The sequence below is a fragment of the Rhodofomes roseus genome (assembly GCF_022264815.1).
Source record: "Rhodofomes roseus strain CIRM-BRFM 1785 chromosome Unknown C8Q71scaffold_39, whole genome shotgun sequence".
Lineage (NCBI taxonomy): Eukaryota > Fungi > Basidiomycota > Agaricomycetes > Polyporales > Fomitopsidaceae > Rhodofomes > Rhodofomes roseus.
Window position 1 is genome coordinate 76686 of NW_025952995.1, and position 24311 is coordinate 100996.

The 24311-nt window shown below is 57.1% G+C and overlaps 7 protein-coding genes across 7 annotated transcripts; 3 read left to right on the top strand and 4 right to left on the bottom strand.

Annotated features, from left to right (window-relative positions):
• Window positions 1–315: 315 nt before the first annotated feature.
• On the top strand, window positions 316–5407 carry C8Q71DRAFT_911908 (WD40-repeat-containing domain protein; the record flags this gene model as incomplete). Its single annotated transcript, XM_047929157.1, has 6 exons — window positions 316–757; window positions 810–946; window positions 1002–1140; window positions 1192–1285; window positions 1343–2883; window positions 2948–5407. Exons 1-6 carry the CDS (start codon window positions 356–358, stop codon window positions 5405–5407), a joined length of 4773 nt encoding a protein of 1590 aa, XP_047772838.1. The 5' UTR covers window positions 316–355.
• Window positions 5408–6955: 1548 nt separating this feature from the next.
• C8Q71DRAFT_408741 (uncharacterized protein) lies at window positions 6956–8014 on the bottom strand. Its single transcript, XM_047918379.1, has 2 exons — window positions 7546–8014; window positions 6956–7482 (listed from the first exon to the last, which is right to left on the bottom strand). Exons 1-2 carry the CDS (start codon window positions 7927–7929, stop codon window positions 7033–7035), a joined length of 834 nt encoding a protein of 277 aa, XP_047772839.1. The 5' UTR covers window positions 7930–8014; the 3' UTR covers window positions 6956–7032.
• A 561-nt stretch (window positions 8015–8575) lies between these two features.
• On the top strand, window positions 8576–9428 carry C8Q71DRAFT_408663 (uncharacterized protein). Its single transcript, XM_047918377.1, has 2 exons — window positions 8576–8699; window positions 8754–9428. The coding sequence occupies exons 1-2, from the start codon at window positions 8666–8668 to the stop codon at window positions 9323–9325; spliced, it is 606 nt and encodes a 201-aa protein (XP_047772840.1). The 5' UTR covers window positions 8576–8665; the 3' UTR covers window positions 9326–9428.
• Window positions 9429–10399, bottom strand: C8Q71DRAFT_408664 (uncharacterized protein). Its single transcript, XM_047918378.1, has one exon. It carries the CDS (start codon window positions 10057–10059, stop codon window positions 9532–9534), a length of 528 nt encoding a protein of 175 aa, XP_047772841.1. The 5' UTR covers window positions 10060–10399; the 3' UTR covers window positions 9429–9531.
• Window positions 10400–11154: 755 nt separating this feature from the next.
• C8Q71DRAFT_799755 (Alpha/Beta hydrolase protein) lies at window positions 11155–13812 on the bottom strand (the record flags this gene model as incomplete). Its single annotated transcript, XM_047925911.1, has 2 exons — window positions 11155–12014; window positions 13641–13812. 2 exons carry the CDS (start codon window positions 13810–13812, stop codon window positions 11155–11157), a joined length of 1032 nt encoding a protein of 343 aa, XP_047772842.1.
• Window positions 13813–15418: 1606 nt separating this feature from the next.
• Window positions 15419–17348, bottom strand: C8Q71DRAFT_888817 (uncharacterized protein; the record flags this gene model as incomplete). The annotated part of the gene is made up of 2 exons (XM_047928618.1): window positions 15419–16157; window positions 16218–17348. The coding sequence occupies 2 exons, from the start codon at window positions 17346–17348 to the stop codon at window positions 15795–15797; spliced, it is 1494 nt and encodes a 497-aa protein (XP_047772843.1). The 3' UTR covers window positions 15419–15794.
• A 2285-nt stretch (window positions 17349–19633) lies between these two features.
• On the top strand, window positions 19634–23571 carry C8Q71DRAFT_888829 (RNA dependent RNA polymerase-domain-containing protein; the record flags this gene model as incomplete). Its single annotated transcript, XM_047928619.1, has 4 exons — window positions 19634–22214; window positions 22273–22478; window positions 22531–23386; window positions 23451–23571. 4 exons carry the CDS (start codon window positions 19634–19636, stop codon window positions 23471–23473), a joined length of 3666 nt encoding a protein of 1221 aa, XP_047772844.1. The 3' UTR covers window positions 23474–23571.
• Window positions 23572–24311: the final 740 nt, after the last annotated feature.

Below are 24311 nucleotides of genomic sequence, written 5' to 3' on the forward strand. Positions count from 1 at the left end.
TGGAGCGTCTGCCGTCCCTAGACGGCTGCTGGTCTCCCCCAACGTTGTCTTAATACTTGTGAGCGTGTCTCACCGCATCATGGAGGGCAATGCATAGAACAATTTTCACCAAACATTAGTCCTGGTGATCGCTGCCTCGGCGTCGCTCGCCAGTCATCTAAGCAAGGGCAGCATCCGTACTACACGTTATGGGCCTCGTGTCTTGTCCGTGAAAGCATCAATGTCTTTGAGTCCAATCTCTACTCACCAGTCGTAAACAGTGCCACACACAGCATCCTCGGGATCCCCCGCACCCTCACTCTCGCCGTCGCCTTTGCCCTCTCCCGCGTAGTCTTGCTCTCTCTTTTCAGTCACCATGCCCGAGGAACCTAGGAAGCGCAAACTCCAGGATTCCCTTCCAGAGCCCGCCTCTACTCCAGAGCCCTCCTCTACTCCCGTTGAAGCGTCCGGATCCGCGAGTCAGACTTCGACGTCGAAGAAATCTAAATTCACGCACGCCCTACATTGGCCAGCTTCCGCATCCTCCCCGAAAAGGCCGGGGTCGTCAGCGACTCGAAGCGAGCCCACTTCGCAGGCTGTGCCCGCGCAAGCCGACTCGCAGCTCGAGCATCCGAATAATCATTTCTCAACTGGTAGGCTGAAGACCGTCCTAGCCGTCCTCAAGGGCGTGCTGGAGATCACGCATGAGGTCGCCGAAGTCTTTATCCCTCTCAAGGTAGCCGTGGGAGGTCTGCTGGGGATTCTCGACTGGGTCGAAGTACGTCAGCATGCAATAATGACCACAGCATCGGCTGACTTTGCTTCATCAGAAGGTCGCTGACGTGCGTGAAGAATTCGAGAGCATCGCAGAGAAGCTGTCTTTCATGACGAAGATACTGGAGAAGTACCAGTCTCTGCCACCAAACATTCAAGTTGATATGACGGAGTGCGCCAAAAAGGTCGCGGAGTACGTAGCCCACGCTTACATGTGGTTTGTGATGGGACTCAACTGTTATCTGCAGTATGATCGGTGCCGCCGTCAAAGTCGTAGAGGAGAAACAGAAGCAGAATATCATCAAACGCATCGCTCTCGCGCCAGCCGATGCCAAGGAGGTTGAACGGCAGCTCCGTGCTGTCAGCCATGCCGTGGACCTTTTCCATGTACGCTCATCTCAGCCTGAATATACAAGTACCTTGCTCACCAGAATGCAGATGCTAGTCAGCGTTCGCCAGATAGGGGTGTTGGAAGACCTGCGTATGCTCAATCAGTCATCGGATGCGAAACTGGACAACTGGATACAGTCATGTCAGTCGCCATCATGTCTTCCTCGCCTTGACTTGGTCTAATACGTGCTGCATTAAGATCTCCTGGACAAGCTATCTCCGAATGTATCAGCCCGCCACGATGCGATGCACATCCCCTGTTGTACCAAGGACACCCGCATCCAGCTCCTCGAAGAGATCTGTACGTGGGCGGCAGGCAGTGAGGACCAGAATGTACCACCGATCTTCTTCCTGAACGGAGTCGCGGGATCTGGGAAGAGCACGATCTCGAAGACGTTGTGCGCTTCGTTGCATCACGCAGGCCGCCTGGGCGCTAGCTTTTTCTGCTCTCGCGGCAATGTCAAGCAGCGGGATGTGCGGTCCATCTTTCCGACACTTGCGTACCTCCTATCACTGTATTCGCCCTCATTCGCGGCTGAGGTTCGCAAGGTGCTGCTTGAGAATCCGATCGCTGCCAGCGCGGACATCGAGGGGCAGTTTCGTGTCCTGATCGCCATGCCCGCCAAAGTCGCATTCACCACGGCAGACGCGGCGCCGGTCATCGTCATCGATGCTATCGACGAACTGGAGTGGCCTCACGATGGCCCCACACCGCAACGTCTCTTGGATATCATCGTAGACCACGCGCCTCAGCTGCATTTCAAGTTCTTTATAACCAGCCGGCCGGAGGACGGCCTAAGGGAGACGTTTGGGCCGCCCAACCCCAAGTCAGACCCGCGGCGCAAGCATGTACGGCTACATGACATCGCCCGTGACGTCGTCGACGCCGACATTCTGAGATATCTGACAGAAGAACTCAAAGCCGTTCCTGTTCCGACTTCCCTACTTGAAGATGCTATTAGCACTCTTGCGAAACATTCTCAAGGCCTGTTCATCTACGCGGCCACCGCAGGCAAATACATCCAAGCGCGTAATGTACCACATCCTCCAACGAAGCGGCTCGAAGACCTGATTTCCTCACGCGCGAACGCTCGGGCCACTGGTATCGATGTGATGTACGACTACATCCTCGAGCAGGCTCTACAGGGCTTGCAAGACGACGAAGTAGAGATAGTTCTGCGGTGCTTGCACGCCGTCGTCTGCGCGCGCAATCCCCTCTCTGTCCCTGAGTTAGCGCACTTGCTACGTGTCACCCCTGTCGAGGTCCGCTATGCGCTCGTCGCTTTGCATTCCGTGATCAACGTCCCCGAACCTGAGGAGGAACACGGTTTCCTCACGACATACCATACTTCCTTCCCCGACTATCTCACTACGCACAAGCGGTCTGGATCGAAGCGATGGGCGGCAGACATTGGAGCGACTCATGACGACCTTTTCCTCGGGTGTCTGAAGACCATGAACTCTGGTCTGTGCTTCAACGTGTCGGGTCGTAGCACATCATACGCCAGCAATCATGAGGAGCCGCGGAGTCAAGTACTCCCTTCGTATCTCGTTTACGCGTGTCGATTCTGGATTGACCACTTGACCATGTCGTCCGCCTCGGAGGAACGAGCAACTCAAGATGTCTCGGCTTTTTTCGGAAACCAGTTCCTGTACTGGCTGGAGGTGCTGAGTGTATGTGACCATGCGCGTTTCGCCTCTTCACTGGTCAAGAGGCTGGAAGTCTGGCTCCGGGACAAGGTGTGTCTATTTACACTCGCACAATGTCGTTCGAACTTCGGACACATGCTAAGCCCACACCCAGAGAAGCGAACAAAAGACGGAAAGCGCGACCGTGTCACGATGTCTGCGACTTCTACTGGACGCGAACGAGTTCCTCAACTGCTTTTGGACACCGATTCTCCACAGTGCACCACACATCTACATCTCGGCTCTCGCGTTCACGCCTTCGAAGTCGGAGATCAGCCAAGCATATCTCGGTCTGCTCGACCGTCGACTGAAGGTCGATACTGCGCAACAGCTCACACCGTTACCCCCCCTGAAGATACATGACCTCCGGACATCCGAGTCCAAGCGTGGTCAATCTCTAGCCTTCTCAGCCGACAGCAGGTGCATCCTGTCTGCCACAGATGACGACGTCTGCCGCTGGGATGCAAGGACAGGGGAGTCAATTGGCCAGCCGCAGCAGGGACCTGACGTTCCGGATTCTCGCATAGCGCTCTCACCGGATGGATCTCGCGCTGTGTCCTTTTCCGGGCGAACCGCCCGTGTCTGGAACACTGGATCGGCGGGCCGCCCCATGGGGCAGTCGCTCATGTTACCCGAGGATTCCGCGAGCGTGGACTTGGTTGTGTTCTCGCCCGATAGCAAGTGCGTCGCAGCCTGTGTCAGAATGCCGAAAGATCACAACGCGGTCATTCAGGAATGGGATGCAGAAAAGGGTGGCCGCATCGGAACACCGCTCGTACTGGAGGCAACCAAGGGCAAAGGCGACTTTATAAGGATTGCATTCGCACCCAATGGCAAGCAAGTTGCTGCAATTCTCTGGCACACTCAGGCTGGCAGTAGCGCGGCCGGCATCGATGGGCTGTGGGATGCAGAGACCGGTACTGTGATTGCAAAACTCGGTGTTCACATAGCGTCAGTCATATTCTCACCAGACAGCGCATTCGTTGTGTCCGGGTCCGCAATCGACGGTGGTCTTCGTGTCTGGGATGCGAAGACTGGTCGTGCAATTGGACAGCCGCGGCTCAACGGACACACGGACTTTGTGCGATCACTCGCATTCTCGCCGGATGGCAAGTTCCTCGCGTCCGGGTCGCGTGATACTACGGTCCGCGTCTGGTCCTTCGAGCATGGCATCCTCGCCGGTCATCGGGTGCTGGGACATACAGGCCCTGTCATATCGGTCGTCTTCTCGCCGGATGGTCAGATCCTTGCATCCACCACGTTCGACGGGACTATCTGGATCTGGGATGTAGCCCAGGCTACTACTATGGGGGACACGAATTCAATTGGCAAGCCGCCCGGGCACACTGGGCCCGTGGTGTCGGTCGCATTCTCGCCGGACGGCAGACAGCTTGCATCTGCATCGCTAGACGGGACTGTTCGTGTGTGGGACGCACATACGGGTAATGCAGTCGGAGAGCCGCTGCTGGGACGAGGTCGTCGCTATGACGTCGACCGATGGCCGAAGGCCATCGCATTCTTCGTGGATGGCAACGAGATCAATCTTGTATCTTTGTCAGATCCCTCCGCCGACGATGACGCTCATCGTGGCCCTGCAACCGAGGTGTGGGAAATGAACTCGGAGACGAACAACTCTGGTAGACGGTTACACAAGTGGCCGGGATACTGGGGAAAGGATGGCACCGGTGGTGCGCTCTCGCCGGACGGCAAGCGGATCGCACTTAGGTCGGAGAACATGGACACCATTGACATTCTCGACTGGGCGACGGGCGACCTCATCGTGACCATCTCGGACATGCCGGCTCCATATGAGGGAAATGCCGGAGCCGTTAGCATACACTTCTCGCTGGATGGCAGGTTCATTGCAGCACGCTGCTTCGATGACACCATTCGGGTCTGGGAGACAGACACTGGTACCCGTGTTAAGCTGCCGGCGCTCGCGATATCCGACACACAGGGCCTTGTCGCGTTGTCGCCCGATGGCAAGCTTCTTGCCTATGATGCAAGTTCAAGTTTTCGCATTATGAATCTCCAGACTGGGAGCGAGCACTCGTTCACGGTACCGAAACATTCGGCGACATCACTCGCGTTCTCGCCCGACGGAAAGTACGTCGCGGCCTCATTCACTGACCAGACGGTTCGCGTCTGGGATGCTCAGACGGGTAGATCAGTCCTACCACCTCTTAGAGGACAAACGCATAACGCGTCGTCAGTCGCATTCTCGCCAGACTCTCGGCGCATCGCAACCGGTTCAGAAGATCCAGAGGACAACAGTCACAACACTGTCCGTATCTGGGATGTGACCGTTGGGGCATCGCATGGACCCCAGATCGTGACGGGATCCGATTCGCCCCTCGTCGATCTCTGGGAGTCGCATGGTGCGGAATTCAACATGACCGAAGACGGATGGATCATCGGCCCTCAGAAAGAGCTCTTCCTTTGGGTTCCTCCGGAATATCGCGCTGGCTTGTATTGGCCTCGCATGGTGGCAGTCATGGGCGTGCATCCCGTTCGTCTCGACTTCAGCCGCTTCGCACATGGCTCGACATGGACAGAGTGTTGGCGCTCGCCGTAAAGTGGCGGATATGGTAAGTCCTGCAGTATTATTCACGCCTCAATGGTTCTCATGCGGCACGACTCTGCAGATCGTGCGTACTATGTCTGAGGACTCGGTCTTGCCGCTTTGATGGATTGCAAAAGGGCGAACTCGGCTGAACGGGCAGGTGTAGAGGTGCTCACATTACGACGCGTACAGATGTATACATATACGACTGTTGAGGAAACACGAAGATCTTGACCTTGATCATGCGTTACGGCTCGCCCTCCTTTACGAGCATATTCAGTCTGCTCTGGCCAAGGTCTCGCAGGTTGTTACTTTTCGACGCTGGCCGAAGATAAGGGCACAGTCAGCACGAGCATAACGAGTATAGAAAGCGCAAGACATATTGCAGCGTCGTGCATACCAACTAACTGTCGATCCGACCTCGGTCTTGCAGGCTCTTCGCCACGATCGCGCTTGACAGTATTGCCTTTGCCCGCTTGTTTGGCTGCTGGTCCTCCCGACCGACGTCCATTCACTCCGCTTTATCCTCGGGCCTGACCCGCTCTCCTCGTCAACACGCATCTGTGTCTCCTCCTCCTGCTCGCACGCAAGCTTCCGCTTCACCTGGGAACCTTCGCAAGGGCCGACGCGCACTCGTCGCGGCTATGCTTGCGCATTAGCAGTGGCGAAGTCGGAACTAAGAATGTTGGCATATGAGGGCACTCACGGTGTCTTCCTCACTACTCACCACTGTGGTAGAGCCCTTGTTCCTACAGCATCCCTTCTTCCCACTGAGGTACGTCGAGCCTCTCGAAGATGTCGTTGTCGGTGGAACTTGCCGTCCATGATTTCTTTTACGGCACGACGTGGCTCGCTCGTCTTGCGGCCTTCGGCATTCAGCTTCCCGAAAGAGTGAGCTCTATCGTGGTGGCGCGCGGCGCGATCTCTATCCCGTGTCTGCGAGAACGTAGTAATAGCATCAGGCACGACACACCATATGGCACAGGCAAACGTACCCTTGCGGCTCATGTTGAACATGCCTGCTGCCTGTGAACGACCCCCGGTTAGGACTCGTATAGAATTTCAAGCTGACATGCGTGCAAGCGTTTCCGCTCGATGAAGCAGCCCTTCGGAAACAAGCAGACGACGCTCGTGGTGATACGCGTGGAGCTCGAGCCTCTCGTCCGGGAGTACCAACGCGGACGCGGAGGGTGTCATGTGCACATGCAGGTGTCGTACTACACCATGAACGGCGTGAGTCGACCGCAAACTCGAGGAGAATGGGATGATCAACACGACCTGTCCATCGTTCAGCACGAACCCATCCAGGGACGACTTTTCAAATTCTGTCGAGCGCATATACTGTCCCACCCACCGCGTTCCGTTTCGAGCGAATCAAGATGGATGGATTTTACCTGCAGAAATATGAGAACCTCGTCGGAAATACACGACTACGAGGCGCTTGCGCTAAAGCTCGCGGCTGCTACAATCAAGGCTGCCATTGAACTGCCCCGTCAACGTTGGTGAGTGTGAAAGATCCTGCGTGAGCGTGAACACAACGACCTCAGTCCAGCTCCTCAATCCCCACCGACGTCACATCCTCCCGCGCACGCGCAAGCAACGCCCTCCGCAACGCCCCCGCCAAGACCTCCGCATCCTCACAGGACTACATCGAGTCCCGACGTGTCTCCGACGAGCTCCTCCGTGCCTTCGGGATAGGCGGGAGCGGGCGCAACGAGGGCTCCAACCCCGGCGCCGGTTTGAGCTTTGGGCGTAGCGGCTCCGGCGCAAGTAGATCTGGCGGAGGGGAAGATGACTGCTACTGCGATGCACCATCCGGATCTCATGCAGGGGCTCCGACGCAGCCTAGCCAGAGGCAGTCGCAGGCAGAATCGTCTACGAGGGTGTCTGACGAAGAGACGGACGACGTCGAATCCGATGCAGGATACGGATTGACTGATCTTTTCTTCTTGAGCATCGGCCTGGGACTGCTGACCGTAGGCGGACAAGCGTAAGGATGGGTGGGTCCGCTTGGCTCTTCGCGGGTCCAGAGGTCGCCCCCGTACCCGCGCTCGTACAGGAGATCGCCGTGAGCATTGCGAGAAGAACTGAGGCCACGATCATTAAAGACGTTACTATAAGTCATCGTTACCGTGTGTAGGCTGGCTTACGGGATATCCCAAGGCGGGCGCTGCTGTCGCGGCGGCGAGGGCGAGTGATAGAAGGGTGTAGGAGCGCATTTCGGTGGCTATATGCGTGATGAACGTGATGAGTAGGAGGAAGGAGGATCGACGGCCGTGATGAAGTGTAGAGACGGGCCGGTTGTCGGTAACTTCAGGATGTAGTTGGGGAGTATGATATGCTTGAGCACGCACCACCCAGTACACTCGATTGAATGGGATAGAAGGGAAGAAATAGGTTGGCGCGAGCGAGCGTAAGAGAATAGTTTTGTACACCGGCGAACCGGTACTCCGGAGGCTTGTAGCGCGATACGCTGCGTGCACTGAGTGCAAGCCCGAACTGAGGCGAAGCAATACAAGTGGTGATCGACGCATCGAGGATGAATGCTGTAACAGTAGTGAGACATGTTGACCGTTCCAACTGTAGGCGTACCTTAGTGGTCCATGCTTCGCGGCTGCGAACAGCACCTGCGCTCTACGAGTACGCCAGGGCTACTGATACGCAAACTGTAGCTTCAAGACACCCCATGCGTCCGCATCGCCGTTCTAGCGAGCACGACTAGCAATGCTCATCTCTACTTGATATGAACCGTCCTTGTCTGGGGTGTAAAAGCAGCTCAGAGGTCAGTAACATCGCAGAAGTGGTACTGACCTTACCCTTGGCGAGGCCCCACGATGGCCGGAGTGACTTCGGTCCCTGGACAGACATGCGTGCAGGGGTTGTTGAGGCGACGAGGATTCTGAGTAGACGGAGCGGGGACTTGTTGTTAGTTGTCTTGTCCATAGCGAAACTCGATGCATGTACTAGCTCTGTGGTACCACGCGGTTGTTTGCGCAATCGTCGAAAGATGAGCTGAAGCGTAGGTCTGAGAGCGTGGTGATCAAGCGGGTAGGTCAAGTAATGCCAGTGCCAGATAACATGTTGAGCGTCGACTCTTGGTCGACTCCAACTGCAACTTGAACGAGGAGGCGGTCAAGGCTCACCGGCCCGTACAGCCCGGCTTACCTAATCACTGCGACCGCCTCGGTACCATCCCTCTCCTCCTCCTCACTGAGCTCGCCAGCTCCCAGTCGTTCTGCGCGTATCCTGAGCAGCTCTGAGTCGGCATCTATGGTCTCTGTCTGTCATTATTGTCTGGATCTGGGTAAGCCATCCGTCACATCAATACGTCAGTCGGCTTTTGCTGAATTCCCCGTAGGACATCGCCCACGTCGTTTGTCATGTGCGCGGCGCGCGGCGCGCGAAACAAGATCGAGGAGCAGTAAGTTAGAACAAGCTCGAGATCGACGTCGAGGAGGTCGTCTTGCGAGGTCTCCGCACTGGGTCTCCGCACTCCTGCTGCTGCGTGCGGAGGAGCCGAGGGCGACAACTTCCAAGCCCGGGGTAACAGCTTCGAGCTCGGCCGTCTTTCTTCCCACTTCGACCTTCTCCGGTCGGGCACCAGACAGACGAGTTTGGACCCTGGCTCAGGATGAAGCCTGGTGGTATGGTGGCTACTTTACTTGCAAGGCATGCGTTGGGCAATGCCCAGGTGACCGCCTCCGTGTATCTTACCACCACCGCCTTCGCTCAGTCCTTGCTGGTACCTACAAACTTTCCAGTCGCTCACCCATGCAAACTGCCGGACTCGCCTCGTCTCACCCGCCCACTGAGCACCTCCTTCGCGCCTGCCCCATTCGTAAATCTCGCACATCTCGCCTACCGACGCCCGCTCGCACGAGTATGGCGCATGTCCCCGCGTATCGCGCCCGCCAGGCCCACCCTCCGTAGCCGCATGTCATACAAACCCATTCGCCCACCCTATTCACTCTGCCGCCCGCATTCCTCGCGTGTCACTCCCGCTCGCCCAACTGCGCGCATCGCGCATCCACGCGCGAGTGCGGCGACGCGCCTTGCCTGGGCACCATGCTCCCTGGCTCACGCGCTGTAGCCATCCGCCTCGCTTGCCCTCTCGCTCACCCTTTCGCATACCCTCTTCATTGCCTTCTCGTTTGCTTCTTTGCTCGTCCAGTCGTCGATATCTCACTTATGTTGCACACCCACCCACGCACTGCGCTCGCGACTTGGCCACCAGCGACACAGCGGACAAGGAGCGCGAGAGAGTGGAGAGCGAAAGGAACACGGGGGAGAAGGGAAGGGAGCAGCCGACGCCGAGCGTGGTAAGCACCGACACTTCTCGCACCACTTTTCGCTCGGGCTCGAGTGCGAGCCTTGGCTCCCCGCGTCGCACGCGCGACTTGATGGCACCACAGACTTTCCAAGACGCCGTAGCCTATGCGGAGTTCGCGCAGCCAGCAGGCGCGATGGCCCGGGTCATCTACTAGTAGCATGAACGTGCAGGCATTGACGAATTCGGTTTGTGTAAACAAGTTTGCGCAACCGAAGACGATACGTCGAGCTACGGAATGGATACCGCGCGAGACGAGGGAGAGACTGCGCGCATCGTCGAGTTGAGTGAAGTTTAGGATCGTGGCCCATACGTCCTCGTTAAGCACGGATTGCATCTTGCGGCAGGCTGTCTCGGCAACAGAGTCGGCGGTTAGACGTGTACGTGTACGAGGAGGTATGCAAGGGCTTACAATGTTTTAAGTTACAAGTCAAACACTGTGCGAATTTCCTCCGAACGAACGAAGAAACGAGAAACGAGATTCAAAGAACGATGACCTGGCAACCATTCAGACACGTGAAGCACGCCTTGAGACGGCGAGGTAAGCTGCGTACTTACTCTGCTGAATTCATCTCGTTCTCGTTCTCGTCTTCAGCTGACAGTGAGTCGATAGTGTACTACTGTAGTACCATGTACTAGTATACGCGCGAGGGTCATCACACGATACGTACACTATCTTCCTTCGCCACTACGGTGCACGTCCTACCCGTCGTCCAGTACGAACCCATCGAGGGACAATGTCTCCTCAAACTCTGCCGAGCGTAGATACCGTTCGACCCGCTCACCGGCCGCACACGAAATGCTCTCCGATCGCCTCTCGCCCGCAACCTCGTGCAAGCGCCACCAAGCGCACTCGCCAACGAAGCGTGGGTGGAATGCGGAAATTAAGTCCTCCTGGGGAAGTGCCATTGCCCTTCAGCAATGCACAGGTAGCGGAGCGAAGGGAGGTGCTCGAAGAGCATCTGTCGGGCTTCGTAAAGCCTGTTCACTTTCCAGGACGGCGTGGAGGTTGAGCCTCCAGTACCTGTAGGACATCGCCCGCATCTCGTTTGTCAAGTGCGCGGTGCGCGGCGGAGCTCTGCACGCGCAACAAGATCGACGAGCATTAAAACAAGCTCGAGAGCGACGTCGGAGGACGTCACCTTGCGTTGTCTCCACGCTCTCGCTGCTGCATACGGAGGAGCTGAGGACGACAGCTTCCAAGGCCGGGGTAACAGCTTCGAGTCCGGTGGTGTTTCTCCCCGTTATCAAATGCCGGACACATCTTGGTCAATTCAGTGACCAGGGCGAAGCTGGCAGATGGTGTTGCTGAGGCACAAGAGACACGAGCTCCACGCAGAGCTGTTCTTTCGTTTACATCGTGCGGTTTCACCTACACCGGCGCAACATCAGTACACCATGTACACGTACTACCCAATTTCAGATGCCTCGGTTACTGAGGAGTGCCCGTTGTATCCTCAAATAGTTCTCTCTCCAGGAACTGCATACCCTTCTCATGTGCCTCATCCGCCCCGGCGCAGAACTCAAGGGGCCACGCCTTCGCCATCAGAGCATGCTCCCCTCCTCGAACGATCTCCAGCTCTGCCTTCGCCCCGAGCTCGCGCAGGCGGTCGTACGTCTTCTGCGACTCGGACAGGGGCACTATCGCATCCTGATCACCATGCAGCAGGAAAGTTGGCGGGAACGACGCATCGATTTGCGTCTCCAGCAGCGCGGGGCGGAGCCGCTCCGGCACGGCCGCGACGCGCTCTGCGTAGGGCAGCGCGCGCAGCGTCGCAGACACGGGTTCGCCGAGGACGTGGTCGAGGAGCTCGCCGGTCCTCAACCAGTACGAAGAGAGTCCGATGCGACGCTGCTCGTCAGCGAACAGGTCGGGGCCGGCATGTATCGCGCTCTCCGACGTCGGCGGCACACTGGGCGCGTCGAGGAGGTGCGCGAGCGTTGCGCGTGGTGTGAGGGGAACGGGCCCGAACATCGTATCGCCCTTATCTGCGACCCAATGGTCGCAGATGAAATCGCCGCCCATACCATAGAGGAGGTATATCGCCTTGGGCTTGGGCTCGCCGTAGATCGCTAGCGCGCGTGCGGCGTAACAGCCACCGGACACCCCTGCTACACCGATACGGCTGCTGTCGAGAGACATACCGGCGGTCAGGTATTTCTCGGAGAAGGAAGGGTCGCTGATGAACTTCATGAGTGCCTTCATGTCCTCGATGATGTCGAATCCCGTGGACGGGTATATGAGGCGGTGGTCCGCAGACATGAAGATCATGCCCTTCGACAGTGTTGATTCTAATGCCAGGTGAATTATAGTTCATTTGATGAAGAGCGGCAGGATGCTTGCTATTGTACCGCACCTTTCAACCATTGCCAGCAGTCAGTGCCCGACCGAGCACCCGCCGTCATACCGCCTCCATGGATATGCACGACGCCCGGCAAGGTTCCAATTGTCGGTGACGGAGGCAGCGTGATGTCGAGCTTGATCTCCAGGTCGCCGACGCGTGAATATGTGATCGTTTGCATGATGAGGGTGCCCGCGAGTCAAAAGAGACGGGTGCGGCGGAGATACACGCACAGCAGGTTATGTACGTAGATGTGGGCGCTACTGAAGCGCCCTGAGCGAACGATCTTGGGAAGAGACTAGCTAGAAGAGGTGCCAGTCTCAAAACGTAGCAATCATGTGCCCATCGACGGCGTTGAAAGCGGCAAGCAAGATACTCCCGTCCAATGTTGCGGCCGGCTTGAACTCAAGGAATTCGGCGTCTGGGCATGTAGCGTAAGGAGTGTGCTTGGAGTGGGCAAGCAAGTGGCTTCGTTGCCGCATTCGAGTCCGACACTGTCCGACAGCTTTCGGTAGCGGGCGCAGCAGTACTGGCGATGAGGCACTGAGAGGTGGAAGCTTCAGCAATGTGTCAGTGTCCTCCTCGCGAGAGTCCAGCGTGCAACCAAGTATCGTAGAGCAGGACACAGACACGCACAGGTAAGGACCGGTACGTGTTGACGTCGACGTCATCACTGCGTGTCATACAACAACCACGCTGTGACGCCTAATCTCGTCCTCCAGAAACAGCAATGGCCTCTGGTACGCGTCCTGAGCCCCAGGCGTCGTTGAAGGAGGGTCCGTGTTCGTCATCAGCCCATGGGTCCCACCGGGGATGACCTTGAGCTTAGTTTGCACACCCGCTCGTGGAAACGTGCGTGCGTAACGCGGGACTCTCCTGCGAGGACAATCCTATCAATCTTCCCATCTACGAAGTACCTTGGCGGGAACGACGCGTCAATGTGTGCCTCAAGGATGGCGTGGCGCAAGTGGTTCGGAATCGCGGCGCACCGCTCGGCCTCGGGCAGCATCACGGAGAGTCGCCGAGACCTTCGATGTAGCCGACCGTCTTGCCTGTGCGCCACCAGTGGAACAGCAGTTTAACCCGCCCCTCGTCGTCCGTGAACTGGCCGTCCGGCTGCACCTTGATGGGCGCGTCCGTGGCCGGCGCTGGCGGGATACGCAGGTGCGCGAGGGACTCGGCAGTGATGCGGCCGGCCCCTGGGAAGAGCACATACTGGTTGTCACCCAAAAGTCGGTGAGTATCGCTCCGCCAGCGCCGATGATGGACACGATGGGCTTCGGGTCGGCGTAGATCCCAGCTGCGCGCGACATAGCCGCCCGCGGACCCGCCGAGAGCGACGATGCGCGCGGCATCGAGGGACACACCCGACGGGAGGTACGTCTCGGAGAAGCTGGGGTCTGCGAGGAAGGTGAAGAGGGTCTTCACGTCGTCGATGATGTCGAGTCCGGTGGACGGCCATATCAAGCGATAGTCCGTTGAGATGAAGAGGAATCCACGCGAGAGAGCGAATTCTGCGTCGATCTCAATGCCAGTTCGTGCATGGAAGGGTACATAGCTTGCATGAAGCCCATACCCCGGATGAAGTCTGTCAGTCTGGCCGAGCCGGGCTCGTTACGGGAGCCCGCTATGATGCCGCCGCCGTGGATGCAAATGAACGCGGGCAGTGCGCCTGTGATGTCGGCGGGTACGTCGAGGTCGAACTTGATCTCGAGGTCACCGACGCGAGAACACGTGATCATCTGCATGTTTGGCCGACTGTGCGAAGAGTAGAAGTGATGAGCGTCACCTACAGCTCTTTCGCGAGAGAGACTCGACTCACTTCTTTGATGTACTTTCGCGAAACTTCGAGATGCGAGTGATACTTGGTGGTGGAGGTAGAAGGGTTGATGCAGCGTTCGAGGAATAGTGACGGAGGGCCAAGCAGACGCAGTGATGAAGAGACGGAAACTATATTCCGCTCGAGGCGAAGTACACCAGTTGGCCATCGCCGTCGACCGTGACGTCTGAACGGACTCGGTCCATGCCTACATGCGCCGGTTGAAGTATGTGAATGTGGACGACTGCTACTGAGAGTCATAGCGACTGCCAGTGCCAGGGAAATAGCATGTTGAGCGTCGGCAAGGAACAAGCGCCGGCGTAAGGCTCGCCGGCCCGGGCAGCGCGGCTTACCTAACCACTGCGACCGCCTACACCCCGCAGGAGCCATGTCGGTCGATTCGCGGTAAGTCATCCCTCAAATCAATATGTTATATAGTCGGCTTTTGGCAAGACTGCGCGCGCAACCAGATCGAGGAGAACGACGCCGAGGTCACCCTGCGTAGTCTCCGCACTCTCGCTGCTGCCTGCGCAGGAGTTGATGGTAACAATCATTACTCGCCCACCGCCCCACTCACACACCTCGCCCACTGCCACTCGACTGCGCTCTGGGTTGCTTGATAGCTCGGCCACTCGTCGATATCCCACCTTGCACACCGACCAACGCTCTGCACTCGCAAGTCCGGTACCGAGCGACCTGGCCACCAGCGACACAGCGGACCAGCAGCGCGAGAGAGTGGAGAGCGAAAGAACCGAGAGGGAGAAGGAGAGGGAGCGGCCGACACCGAGCGTGGTAAGCACCGGCATTTCTCGCACCACATTGAGCTCGGCCTCGAGTGCGACCCTCAGATCCCCGCATCCCAGGCGCGACTGCTGCCGCCTTGCTCTCGAAGACCTGGCCACCCGCTGCCTCTCACCTGCCGTCTCTCGCACTCTTGTGGTCGTGCTAAGCCATCTCGCCTTGTTCCGCAAAGCAAGCGTAGTGGACACGTAGTGGATATAGACTTCGTCAGCTCTGTTTTTTCGCGGCAGATGCGAGCAACCCTTGATCTTCGCTTTCGAGCTTCGCCAGCTCGGCCAGCATCTAACTGTGTGCGAGCTCCGCCTCCGGTACGGCGGGGCCCTCCCATTGTTCCATATCTTCCCGAAAATGCATGCGCCGTACGGACGAGTCGTTTTCGACTGTGAAGAGTGGGCGTGGACGGCGTCCATTTTGCTGGTAGACGTCACGGCTGGCGACGCCGACCAACTTGTACTCGTATGCCTTGCAGGGACATACGCCGACATTTCGGCAGCTCTACTTGCATCAGGCTCCGACCTTCCTCATTGGAGCGGGCATCTGGAGGACCTTGTGGGTCCAGAAGGGCGGTCGCGCTCAGTGCAGATGACCGCCCAGCACCTTTCGGAGGAGGCCATGCCCGTCCAGAGGGTGGTGCGTCAGATTCGAGTACGCGCGTCCGTCCAGTTGAGCTAACGAAATCGCCTTCAGAAATGGCTCCTGCCTGTTCTCCGAGAGTCCCAGCTCGTATGCGCAAGCTTCAGCTTCGATTTCACCGTGTACGTCATCTATGAAGATAACCCAGCTTGACGAGGCCCAGCAGATGCTCCTCGAGCACGTCCCTTCGCCTCACTATCTCTGCAATTGTAATCGAGAATGCCCGGTGGCGGACGTCCGATATGTATGACGCCCTCGCCTTGGTGGTACGTGCACGAAGTCGCGAGTGGGGGGCGGCTGGGGAACATCTCATGCGCGGCTGGTGAGACTGCTGCCGTGTCGTACGTAGAATGGGTTTCACGCAACAGTTTGTTGTAGTGCTCACTATGGAAATACGCCCTACTGCGCGACGCGGAGGGGGTACTTTTAGTCTACACAAGGACTGCCTGTATTCGAAGTTACACGTCTCTCCATCAATCAAGTCAGCACGAACCCATCCAGGGACAACTTCTCTTCAAACTCTGCGGACTGTAAATATCGTTCGACTCGCTGACCGGCCGCGCACGAGATGAGCTCCGCGCGTCGCCCGCCACCGACCTCGCGCACCTCCCACCAGGTGCATTCGCCAATAAGACGTGGCTCACAGTCATCACGAGCGAAGGGATGCTCAAGCCGATGCCATCCGGCAGCGATGGATATGTATCGGAGCGACGGTACTTGCCATGCGAGCATCTCTCGAACCTCATCGAGCCCGGCGACCTCTCGAGGTCGGTTGCCGACGTCGAACTTGAGCTTCACACAGACCAATTGGGACTCTCGGATGGCGGGGAGGAGCCATTCCTGCGGAGGGAGGAATGATCAGTAAGCTGGATGTGTGCCGCACATGCCGTTTGGACGTACCACCCATAAGCTAGGCATGTCAAGGCGGGGAAGGCACCTGGCAGAGATTGTGAGGTACCGGAGCCGCCCGGACGGCGCTGTGTGTCGGCGCAGGGGTTCAAGCCAGTGAGCAACCTGGCCATACAACGGGACGTCCGCGCGATACAGCATGAACGACAAGCAGACAGGTTGCATTCGATCGGAGGGACTCTGGGGGGATGGGCAGGGATTCCAACGCAGATGCAGCCGACGAAGAACCGGAAGGCGTGGTCCACCCGCTGTGAGGCATACAAGCTTGTCGTCGTCGTCGGTCTTGACGTCTATCAACGGAACGGATTCCGTCCACGCCCATGTGCGCCAGTCGAAGCGTCCGAACGACGCGTTCAGACGTCGCATACGTAGGATCTGCGTGTTCGGGAAGATATGGAACATAGGGAAGGGCCCGCACCACTTGAGGCTGAGCTCGCGCACGCAGGGGTGCTGTCCGAGCTGCGGGAGCTCGACGTCGAGGTCTGAGGGCTGCTTCAATTCGTCCGTAGAATCCGCGGCGTCGAGGAACATGATCTCCGCTCTGCGCGCACGCTCGAGCAAGGCGAGATGGCTCAACAGGAATGCATGTTCGCTGACACTCGCCCGGGGTGACACAAAGGCGAGACACACCTGCGAAGGACGGCTGACCATCTTGTTGGCCACGTCCAGAGTGCGGGATGACACACCGAAGAGCGCGATGTCCTGGAGCCGCGTGAGTGAGATCAGCGTCGCACCGACGCGCGGCTCTGCTGACACCAGGTCCTCCATGGAGGGCAGCGACAGAGTGTCGATGTTTCGTGCCGCCTCGAGAAGGGCGGCTAATTGCGTGGCCAGCGAGGCTGCCCCAGCGGTTTGCCAGCTGTGTCGGCCCAAGGCACCGACGTTTATGTCGAGTTTACGCAACCAGCATGCGCGGTGACCCGGGTCGTCCAGCATGAATGTGCAGGCGTTGACGAATTGGTTTTGTTTAGAAAACTCTGCGGAGCTGAGGACGATACGTCGAGCTATGGGATGGATACCACGCGAGACGAGGGATAGATTGCGCGCATCGTCGAGCTGCGTGAAGGCCAGGATCACGGTCCATACGTCCTCGTTAAGCCCATGGTCCCCTACAGATTGCATCTTGTAGCCTTCTCAGCAACGGAGTTGGTGTTCAGATGCTGTTGAACTACGTGCGGGAGAGGGTTGGGATCCCAAGAGGGCCTTGGCTACTGTAACTTGAGTTCAAGTTGGCTTGCAACATCGACGGTGAGGGGCGCGTACCGATTAGGTAAGCTCAGTACTCAGCGCTAGTTCGGAACACAGACATGTATTGGTACGTACGGACGTAATCATTGCATGTCATACGCAACTTACGCGTCACGGCGTCGAGCCTCATCCTGCAGAACCATCAATCCCCTCTGACATACCTCCTGCGCTCCAGGCGGGACCGGGTCCGTCGAGGTTCTCGCTCGGGATGGTCTTGAGTTGGGTTCGGATGCTCATTTCACGGAGACGCGTGAGGGTACCCCGCGACTCACGACCTGTACAGTATCTCCAGAAGCGCAGGGCGGAGCCGCTCGGGTAGGGCAGCCGAGTCGGCGTAGAGCAGTGCGTGCAGCGTCGCGGAGATGGACCCACCAAGGATGTAGTCAAGGTCCCGCGCAAGCTGAAGGAGGTGCGCGAAGGTAGAGGACGACCTCGGCGCGTGGGAAAGGCGAGACGCGTCCGAACATAGTATGTATACAGGCTCTCCCAACCTCTCCTCTTCTTCCTTCCAATTCGATGCACCCTGTCTATTTGTCTATCGTTGCTGTTGGTTGAAAATCCATCCTAACGCACTGCGGTACCGGAGCCATCCTAGAAGACTGTATGGGCTCGGCTGGGCAGGAGGTGACTGTCATTTACTTATGGGATACCTACGCGCGGAAATCAATGGTGCGTTGCAGCACGAGACAATGTACTTCGCATACTAAGCTTGCCATAGGATTCCCTTCTCAGCATTGCCGAGCAGTCCGAACTCAACTACAAGTTCCACGGTTCCCCTTGTCAGCGAACCGCATGGCTGTGGTCGCTGAGGCTCGACGTACCTTCTCTGCCTTCACTCGCGTACATACATACGTACAGTACTGCTGTAGGGAACCCCAGGCACGACGAATTTCACGCATCTCCCGACTCGGAGTGATGCGCTTGTTTGGTGGCGGGTGCGGAGAGCGATGTGCGGAGAGCATTGACATGACGTCTGTAGCCGGTATGCAATTATTTCTACAAAAACTGTGTTGAATGATGGTTAGCTCACAACTATCTAGTCATGGAAGCACAGAGTGCAGGCGCCCCAGGCCACAGCAAATATGTAAAGTCCAAGTTCCTTCCGCTTGAACTGAACGTTAGATGTACGTCGTGGCACTTCTACCCCACTCGCTTTTTACTAATTCGTTGGCCTATCCGGCAGTTCAGAGGGTCCGCCGAACTTGATCGCACTGCCAGACCATATTCGCCTTCAGAGATAGGAAGGGGCACTGATGCGCATCCAACACAGCTCCTTCATGGCCCACAGCACCTCTGTTTTCTGTCACTGTGTGGGCGAATGAGCTACGTACCCGACGTTGAACTAGGCACCGATGATAAGCTCGTGTCATCGGACGCCGGAGCGACCTTCATGTTTCCCGAATTTGATTGTCCACACTAGGCATCGCGGGCACGCTTCCAGGTCGTTGAGTATCACGGTGCAATGATCTGCGTTTTACTGCAGGCGACAAACCCTGGCTTATCTTTGTGGCCTGGTAGAAAACGCGCCCGCACGAACACGTCACTCGCATCCGAACTGATCTTGCACAAGACGGTGGCGACACGGCGAACCACTGAGGCGCCACATAGGTGCAAGGCTAGGGCCCTGTGATGACCTTGCAACTCATTGGCAGTGCGTAAACTTCTGTGACGTTCACTCAGATGAGGTGTCTCACTTATTGGTGCCCCCGCTCAGTTCAACAGACAGCCGATTACTCTTCTCCGTGAGTGCGCGATGAACCCGTGATCCATTTTGAAGTGCGCATTGAAAGCTACGCTCCTTACGGAAGAACGCACGTGTGTCAACCCAACAGCGCTGGGACTGTTACGGCGAATAAGAGTACAAAGTGGTACGTAGTATTGTCCTTGTGACCGACGGGGACATCACGCTAAGATGCAACAGGTTCTGGACGCAGTCTTATTGCACGGCAATATCCTCCTTACGCATGTGCGTCTCCAAATGAGCTCTATCGCCTGCCTCTCGACATGACGCTATCTCCACGAAGTCTAGGCCACTGCATCTCCGATAAGAACGATCACAAGAGGCATCCTTCCTCCCGTGGTGCAAAGCTTGTATATAAGCACGCATGGCCTATCGGACGCCCACCCATCGAACGGACTCAGCCGTTCATCGCGTCGCCATGGAGGTATTCATGCAGGGAATCTCGTTCAGCATGGAACAACCACAGCTAAAGGAACTCCTTGCAAGTGTCTTCCACGGCGCTGCCTACTCTGATCACTCTCCTCAGCCTCTGAACTTCGAAGTCCGCATTTACCGCAAGGTGACCAAGCGGGGCACCAGAAACGGCGTCATCATAGTCCCCACCACGGAGATCGGTGAGCAGTTCCTGCGAGAGTATGGACAAGGTTCATCCCAGAGGCGCAACACTTTCGACAGCATCGTTTTCGCACGCGGTACACACACGCCAAATCGTCGAGTCCTCGAGACAGTGCAGCAGACTCCATACAAGCCTCCGGCGAGGCTTACGCAGCCTAGGTACGACACGGGAGCCAGCGTATCGATCCAGCGACTACAATTCGGGTGGATCTGCCGAGACGAAGAGTATTCTGTGGAGTGGGAGAAGAAGTTCACCATCCAGGGTTCTGCATACCTGAGGTACAACGAAGGCAGGCGACAATTCCAGATGATAGCGATGGGACATGATTGCACGCGCTATATCGCCATTCGTCCCTCGCAGGTGTACTGGACCGCTGCGACACCGGACCAATACGGCGAGTCGTCGATCTTCTTTTACCTCCTCTATCCTCCATCATTCGAGGAGGGTCCCGTGAACCCGGACTTCCTGGAGTCACTCGGAGAGGACACATATGGACAATACGAGAATCTGAGAATGTTACTCGAGGAGACGAAGATATGGCGGCTCCGGAAATCGGGCTTTGACGATACTCACATTCCCATTGCGCCCTACACCTCCATCGCTGTGCGGCTGGTGTGCGAGTCTGCGTCAGACGTCGCCCTCTATAGGGTCCTGTGCCGGCAGGCTCACCTAACCGTTGACTCATCTGCGTACACAGTGGTTCATCGCGGGCTCTTCGCCAGATCTGTTCAGGACGTCTATCGACCCTGGGTAGCCAATTTGGACTTTGCAGTTGCGTCTCAGGTCGAGTCGTTGTTGCGGAAACGCCTCGTGGACATGCGAGAAATCGTGCGATACCTGCGTCCGAGCATCGACGATCTGATGTCCAAGCACAGCCCCCATGTGACGGGCACTGTGCTCGCTGACCTGAAGACGCGACTCGAAGCCCGTCTTTGGTACGGCGATGGGGTCGATCTCGATCTCAATTACATCCTGCAGCTCCTCGCGACTTCCTTTCGGCAGCTCTCGCAGAACCAGACTCCTTTGATGCCCCACGCCGACCTATTCCTTTGCACCCACGTTCATATTACCCCTACCACCATCATACCCGAGGGCCCCTTTCCTGAACAGTCCAACCGAGTAATACGTCAATACTGGGACAATAGGGACAACTTCATTCGGGTTCACTTCACGGACGACAACAGACTCGCCTACCGCTACGATTCCGAGCTCAATCTCCAGCGTTTGATTGAGGAACGTGTCAAGCACTTCCTTGTCAAGGGCGTCACCGTCGCTGGGAGGCATTTCCAGTTCCTCGGCTACTCACAATCTGCGCTGAAGAGCCACTCGGTGTGGTTCGTCAGGCCGTTCCAGGCCGCCGATGGCCGCACAATAGATGCAGCGGCGATAATCGCTGGCCTTGGATCCTTCAACGACAACCCGTATGATCCCCAGCTCATCTACTGCCCTGCTCGATACGCTGCTCGCATCTCTCAAGCCTTCAGCGCCACCGCCTCCTCTATCACGGTCGCAGCGCACGAGATGGAGATTGTGGACGACATCAAGGACAGGACGGACACCTACTCGTTCACGGACGGGAACGGGACGATGTCCCTCCAGGTCGCGCGAGACATAGCGGCCAATCAGCGGTCGAAGAACCGGGTCAGACGTGCGTGGCGAGGGTCCACCCCACGCGTTATTCAAGTACGGGTTGCTGGATCGAAGGGGATGCTGCACGTCGATCACAAACTTGAAGGCCGACAGATTCGCTTGCCCAGGTCCATGGTCAAGTTCTCCGCTCCTACCTCCAATCAAATCGATATCGCGCAGGTATTCGAGGAGCCGTCTCGGTTCAACCTCAACCGGCCGATGATCATGCTGCTCGAAGGCCTCGGGGTCCCGTACGAGGCCTTCAAGAGACTTCAGGACGACGCGGTACGCCAAACCCATACGCTCACAGAGTCGCTGGCGAATTCGAGATGGCTGCTTGAGATGAATGGCCTTGGCGGCTCGTTCAAGATCGCGTCCATTGTTGGCCAACTCCACAAACTCGGTGTGACCGTCGCGCAGTTGACAGAGTCCGGCTTCTGGCAGCGGATGATGACGTTCGCGGTTAACCACATTCTCCGAGAACTCAAGGACCGCGCTAGCATTCCCGTGCCCGGAGGATGGACCCTGGTAGGGGTCGCCGATATGCATGGTCAGCTGCGGGAAGGGGAGATATACGCATGCGTAGAAACTTCAGACGGTCAACAGACCTATCTCGAAGGATCTACCTTGATCACCCGCTCGCCAGTCATTCATCCAGGAGACATACAGGTCGTGCATGCGATTGGAAGGCCACCAGTGGGATCGGATCTTGCTCAGGGACGGCTGAAGAACTGCGTTGTATTTTCCACGCGAGGTGAGTCATAGACGGCGTCTGACGTCGTCGATAGACCCAAATACCAACATTGATACAGGAACTAGGCCTCTTCCGTCGTACCTCGGAGGAGGAGATCTCGACGGTGATATGTATCACGTCACTTGTGTGCCGCAGGACCTGTTACCACCGACAGACAGACTTCAGAAGCCTGCTTCGTATAATCCGGCGAAACGTAAAATACTGAACCGGCCGAGTACCATGCAAGATGTCGCCACATTCGTAGCAGAGTTCATCATCAGTGACGTGCGTACTATTCCTGACTGTACTGCATCTGCGATTAACCAGGTACCGTCAGAACGTCGGTCTCATTGCATCGACGTGGCTGACACTCGCCGACAACGTAGGAATACTCGATAGAGATTGTCTCCGCCTCGCAGAGCTACACAATGCCGCAGTCGACTATCCTAAGACCGGGTTGCCAGTTGATATCAACGCCATTCGGCCCATACAACGCCGCGTCTCACAAAAGCCAGACTGGTATACTTTCGAGGCCACCGTCAGCTGGACCCCTCAATATTATCAGAGCAATAGCGCTCTTGGCCGACTCTTCCGTGCTATCGACCTGCCGGCCCTTGAGGAGCGTAGTACGGAGACGTCCCACTTTGACTCGCCCGAGATAGATGAAGAGAACGGGATAACACTAGCCGATGTTCTCGCCGACGTACGGACCAAACCGTTCACCCATCGCGCTCTTCTCCCGCCGGTCGTCGCTGAAGTGCGGAGGCATCTGCCAGTGGGGCGCGATGACTTCGACGAGTCATTGGCGAGCAAGTGCTGGAACCTGTTCACCGTCTACGCATCCCGTCTTCGAGGAACATGCGCATCGCATACAGTCTCAGCGTCGCGCTCGGCCATGCTCTCGGAAGAGGAGGTCGTCATTGGGACCATATCAGCGAAGAGCGCACAGGCCCGAAAGCGCGCGGACATGATCGAGAAAGTCCGGGAGCAGACGGCGACGCTTGTGAACGGTGTCAGCGCAGAGTTGTCTGGCGGTGGACACCTGGACGCGGCGACACGCTTAGAACAAGCCTGGATGGCGTATAGGGTCTCGTGCACGCTATCGGGATGGTTTGGAGGGCAGAGCTTTGGGTGGATCGCATTGGGGGAGGTCTTTGACGCCATCCGTGAACTGAACGAAAGGACGGCTGAAGGTGTGTATATCAGTCCTCATTTAAAGCAACAAACTACAGGACTGATACCGAAACGTTGTCATAGGACGCTCCCCAACGCTGTCATAGGACGCGCCCCAACGCAGTAGTTACACAAGCGTGATCCGAAAGCTAAGCACAAATGTACAATTAGGTCGCTGGGAATGATCTGTTATGATGACGGTGACGGTCCAATCGTAAGAGTTCTTAACAAGTCTTAGTCCGACTCTGCAACGTGCACCACAGTGAATGTGATGCGCGTCTGCAAGTAATCGCCTGAATCATAACTGAGCTTGGGGCCGGTGAGTCTTCAAGTGCTTGTACGACAGCTGTAGTACTAATTATTGTTTACGCCTATCAACCTCCCGACAGACTAACTGGTCGATGAGAGGTTGGTTCTTTGGACCGAATGATACATACCTTTGCTCGGCGCGGAGCACTGACTGGAATTGTGAGCTGACCGAAGAAAGCACAGCAGGCGAACGAGCGGTAAGTATTGCTGTGGTGAAGATATGACTCAGGTGGAACTCCGAGATTTGACGGGACTCGTTCATGGAGAGCTACAATGGGTCGAGGCAAGCCGCGGGCGAAGTCTAACTTGCGGGTACGTGATGGCAAGCCGCTGACATGAATAGTACGAGTCACTCATCATGGCGCATATAGCCATGCAACCACAACGAGGAGTAGGACGAAGGATCTTCGTATCATCAGCCCCAGGGCTCCCATTCTCGTTGGCCACCTACAATGATAGCTCGCCCGCCGGTAGACTTTGGACACGTACGCCCCAGGAGTGCAGTTCCGTAAGCAAGATATACCAGTAGGTCAGAGTCTCGGGCCTCGCCGACTTATCGCCAATATTCTCTCTCGCAGCACAGCAATCACGCAACTCGCAGGCTCATCGGAATAGAGCGAGTTACGACTATTGCTC

Excerpts from the sequence above, each read along its gene's own strand:
- C8Q71DRAFT_408741 (XM_047918379.1), bottom strand. The coding sequence starts at position 7,929 with ATGCGTCGATCACCACTTGTATTGCTTCGCCTCAGTTCGGGCTTGCAC. Across the intron at positions 7,483-7,545 it reads CGCCCGCCTTGGGATATCCC|TTCTTCTCGCAATGCTCACG; the intron begins GTAAGCCAGCCT and ends TCGTGGCCTCAG.
- C8Q71DRAFT_408663 (XM_047918377.1), top strand. The coding sequence starts at position 8,666 with ATGGTCTCTGTCTGTCATTATTGTCTGGATCTGG. Across the intron at positions 8,700-8,753 it reads TCATTATTGTCTGGATCTGG|GACATCGCCCACGTCGTTTG; the intron begins GTAAGCCATCCG and ends AATTCCCCGTAG.
- C8Q71DRAFT_408664 (XM_047918378.1), bottom strand. The coding sequence starts at position 10,059 with ATGCAATCCGTGCTTAACGAGGACGTATGGGCCACGATCCTAAACTTC.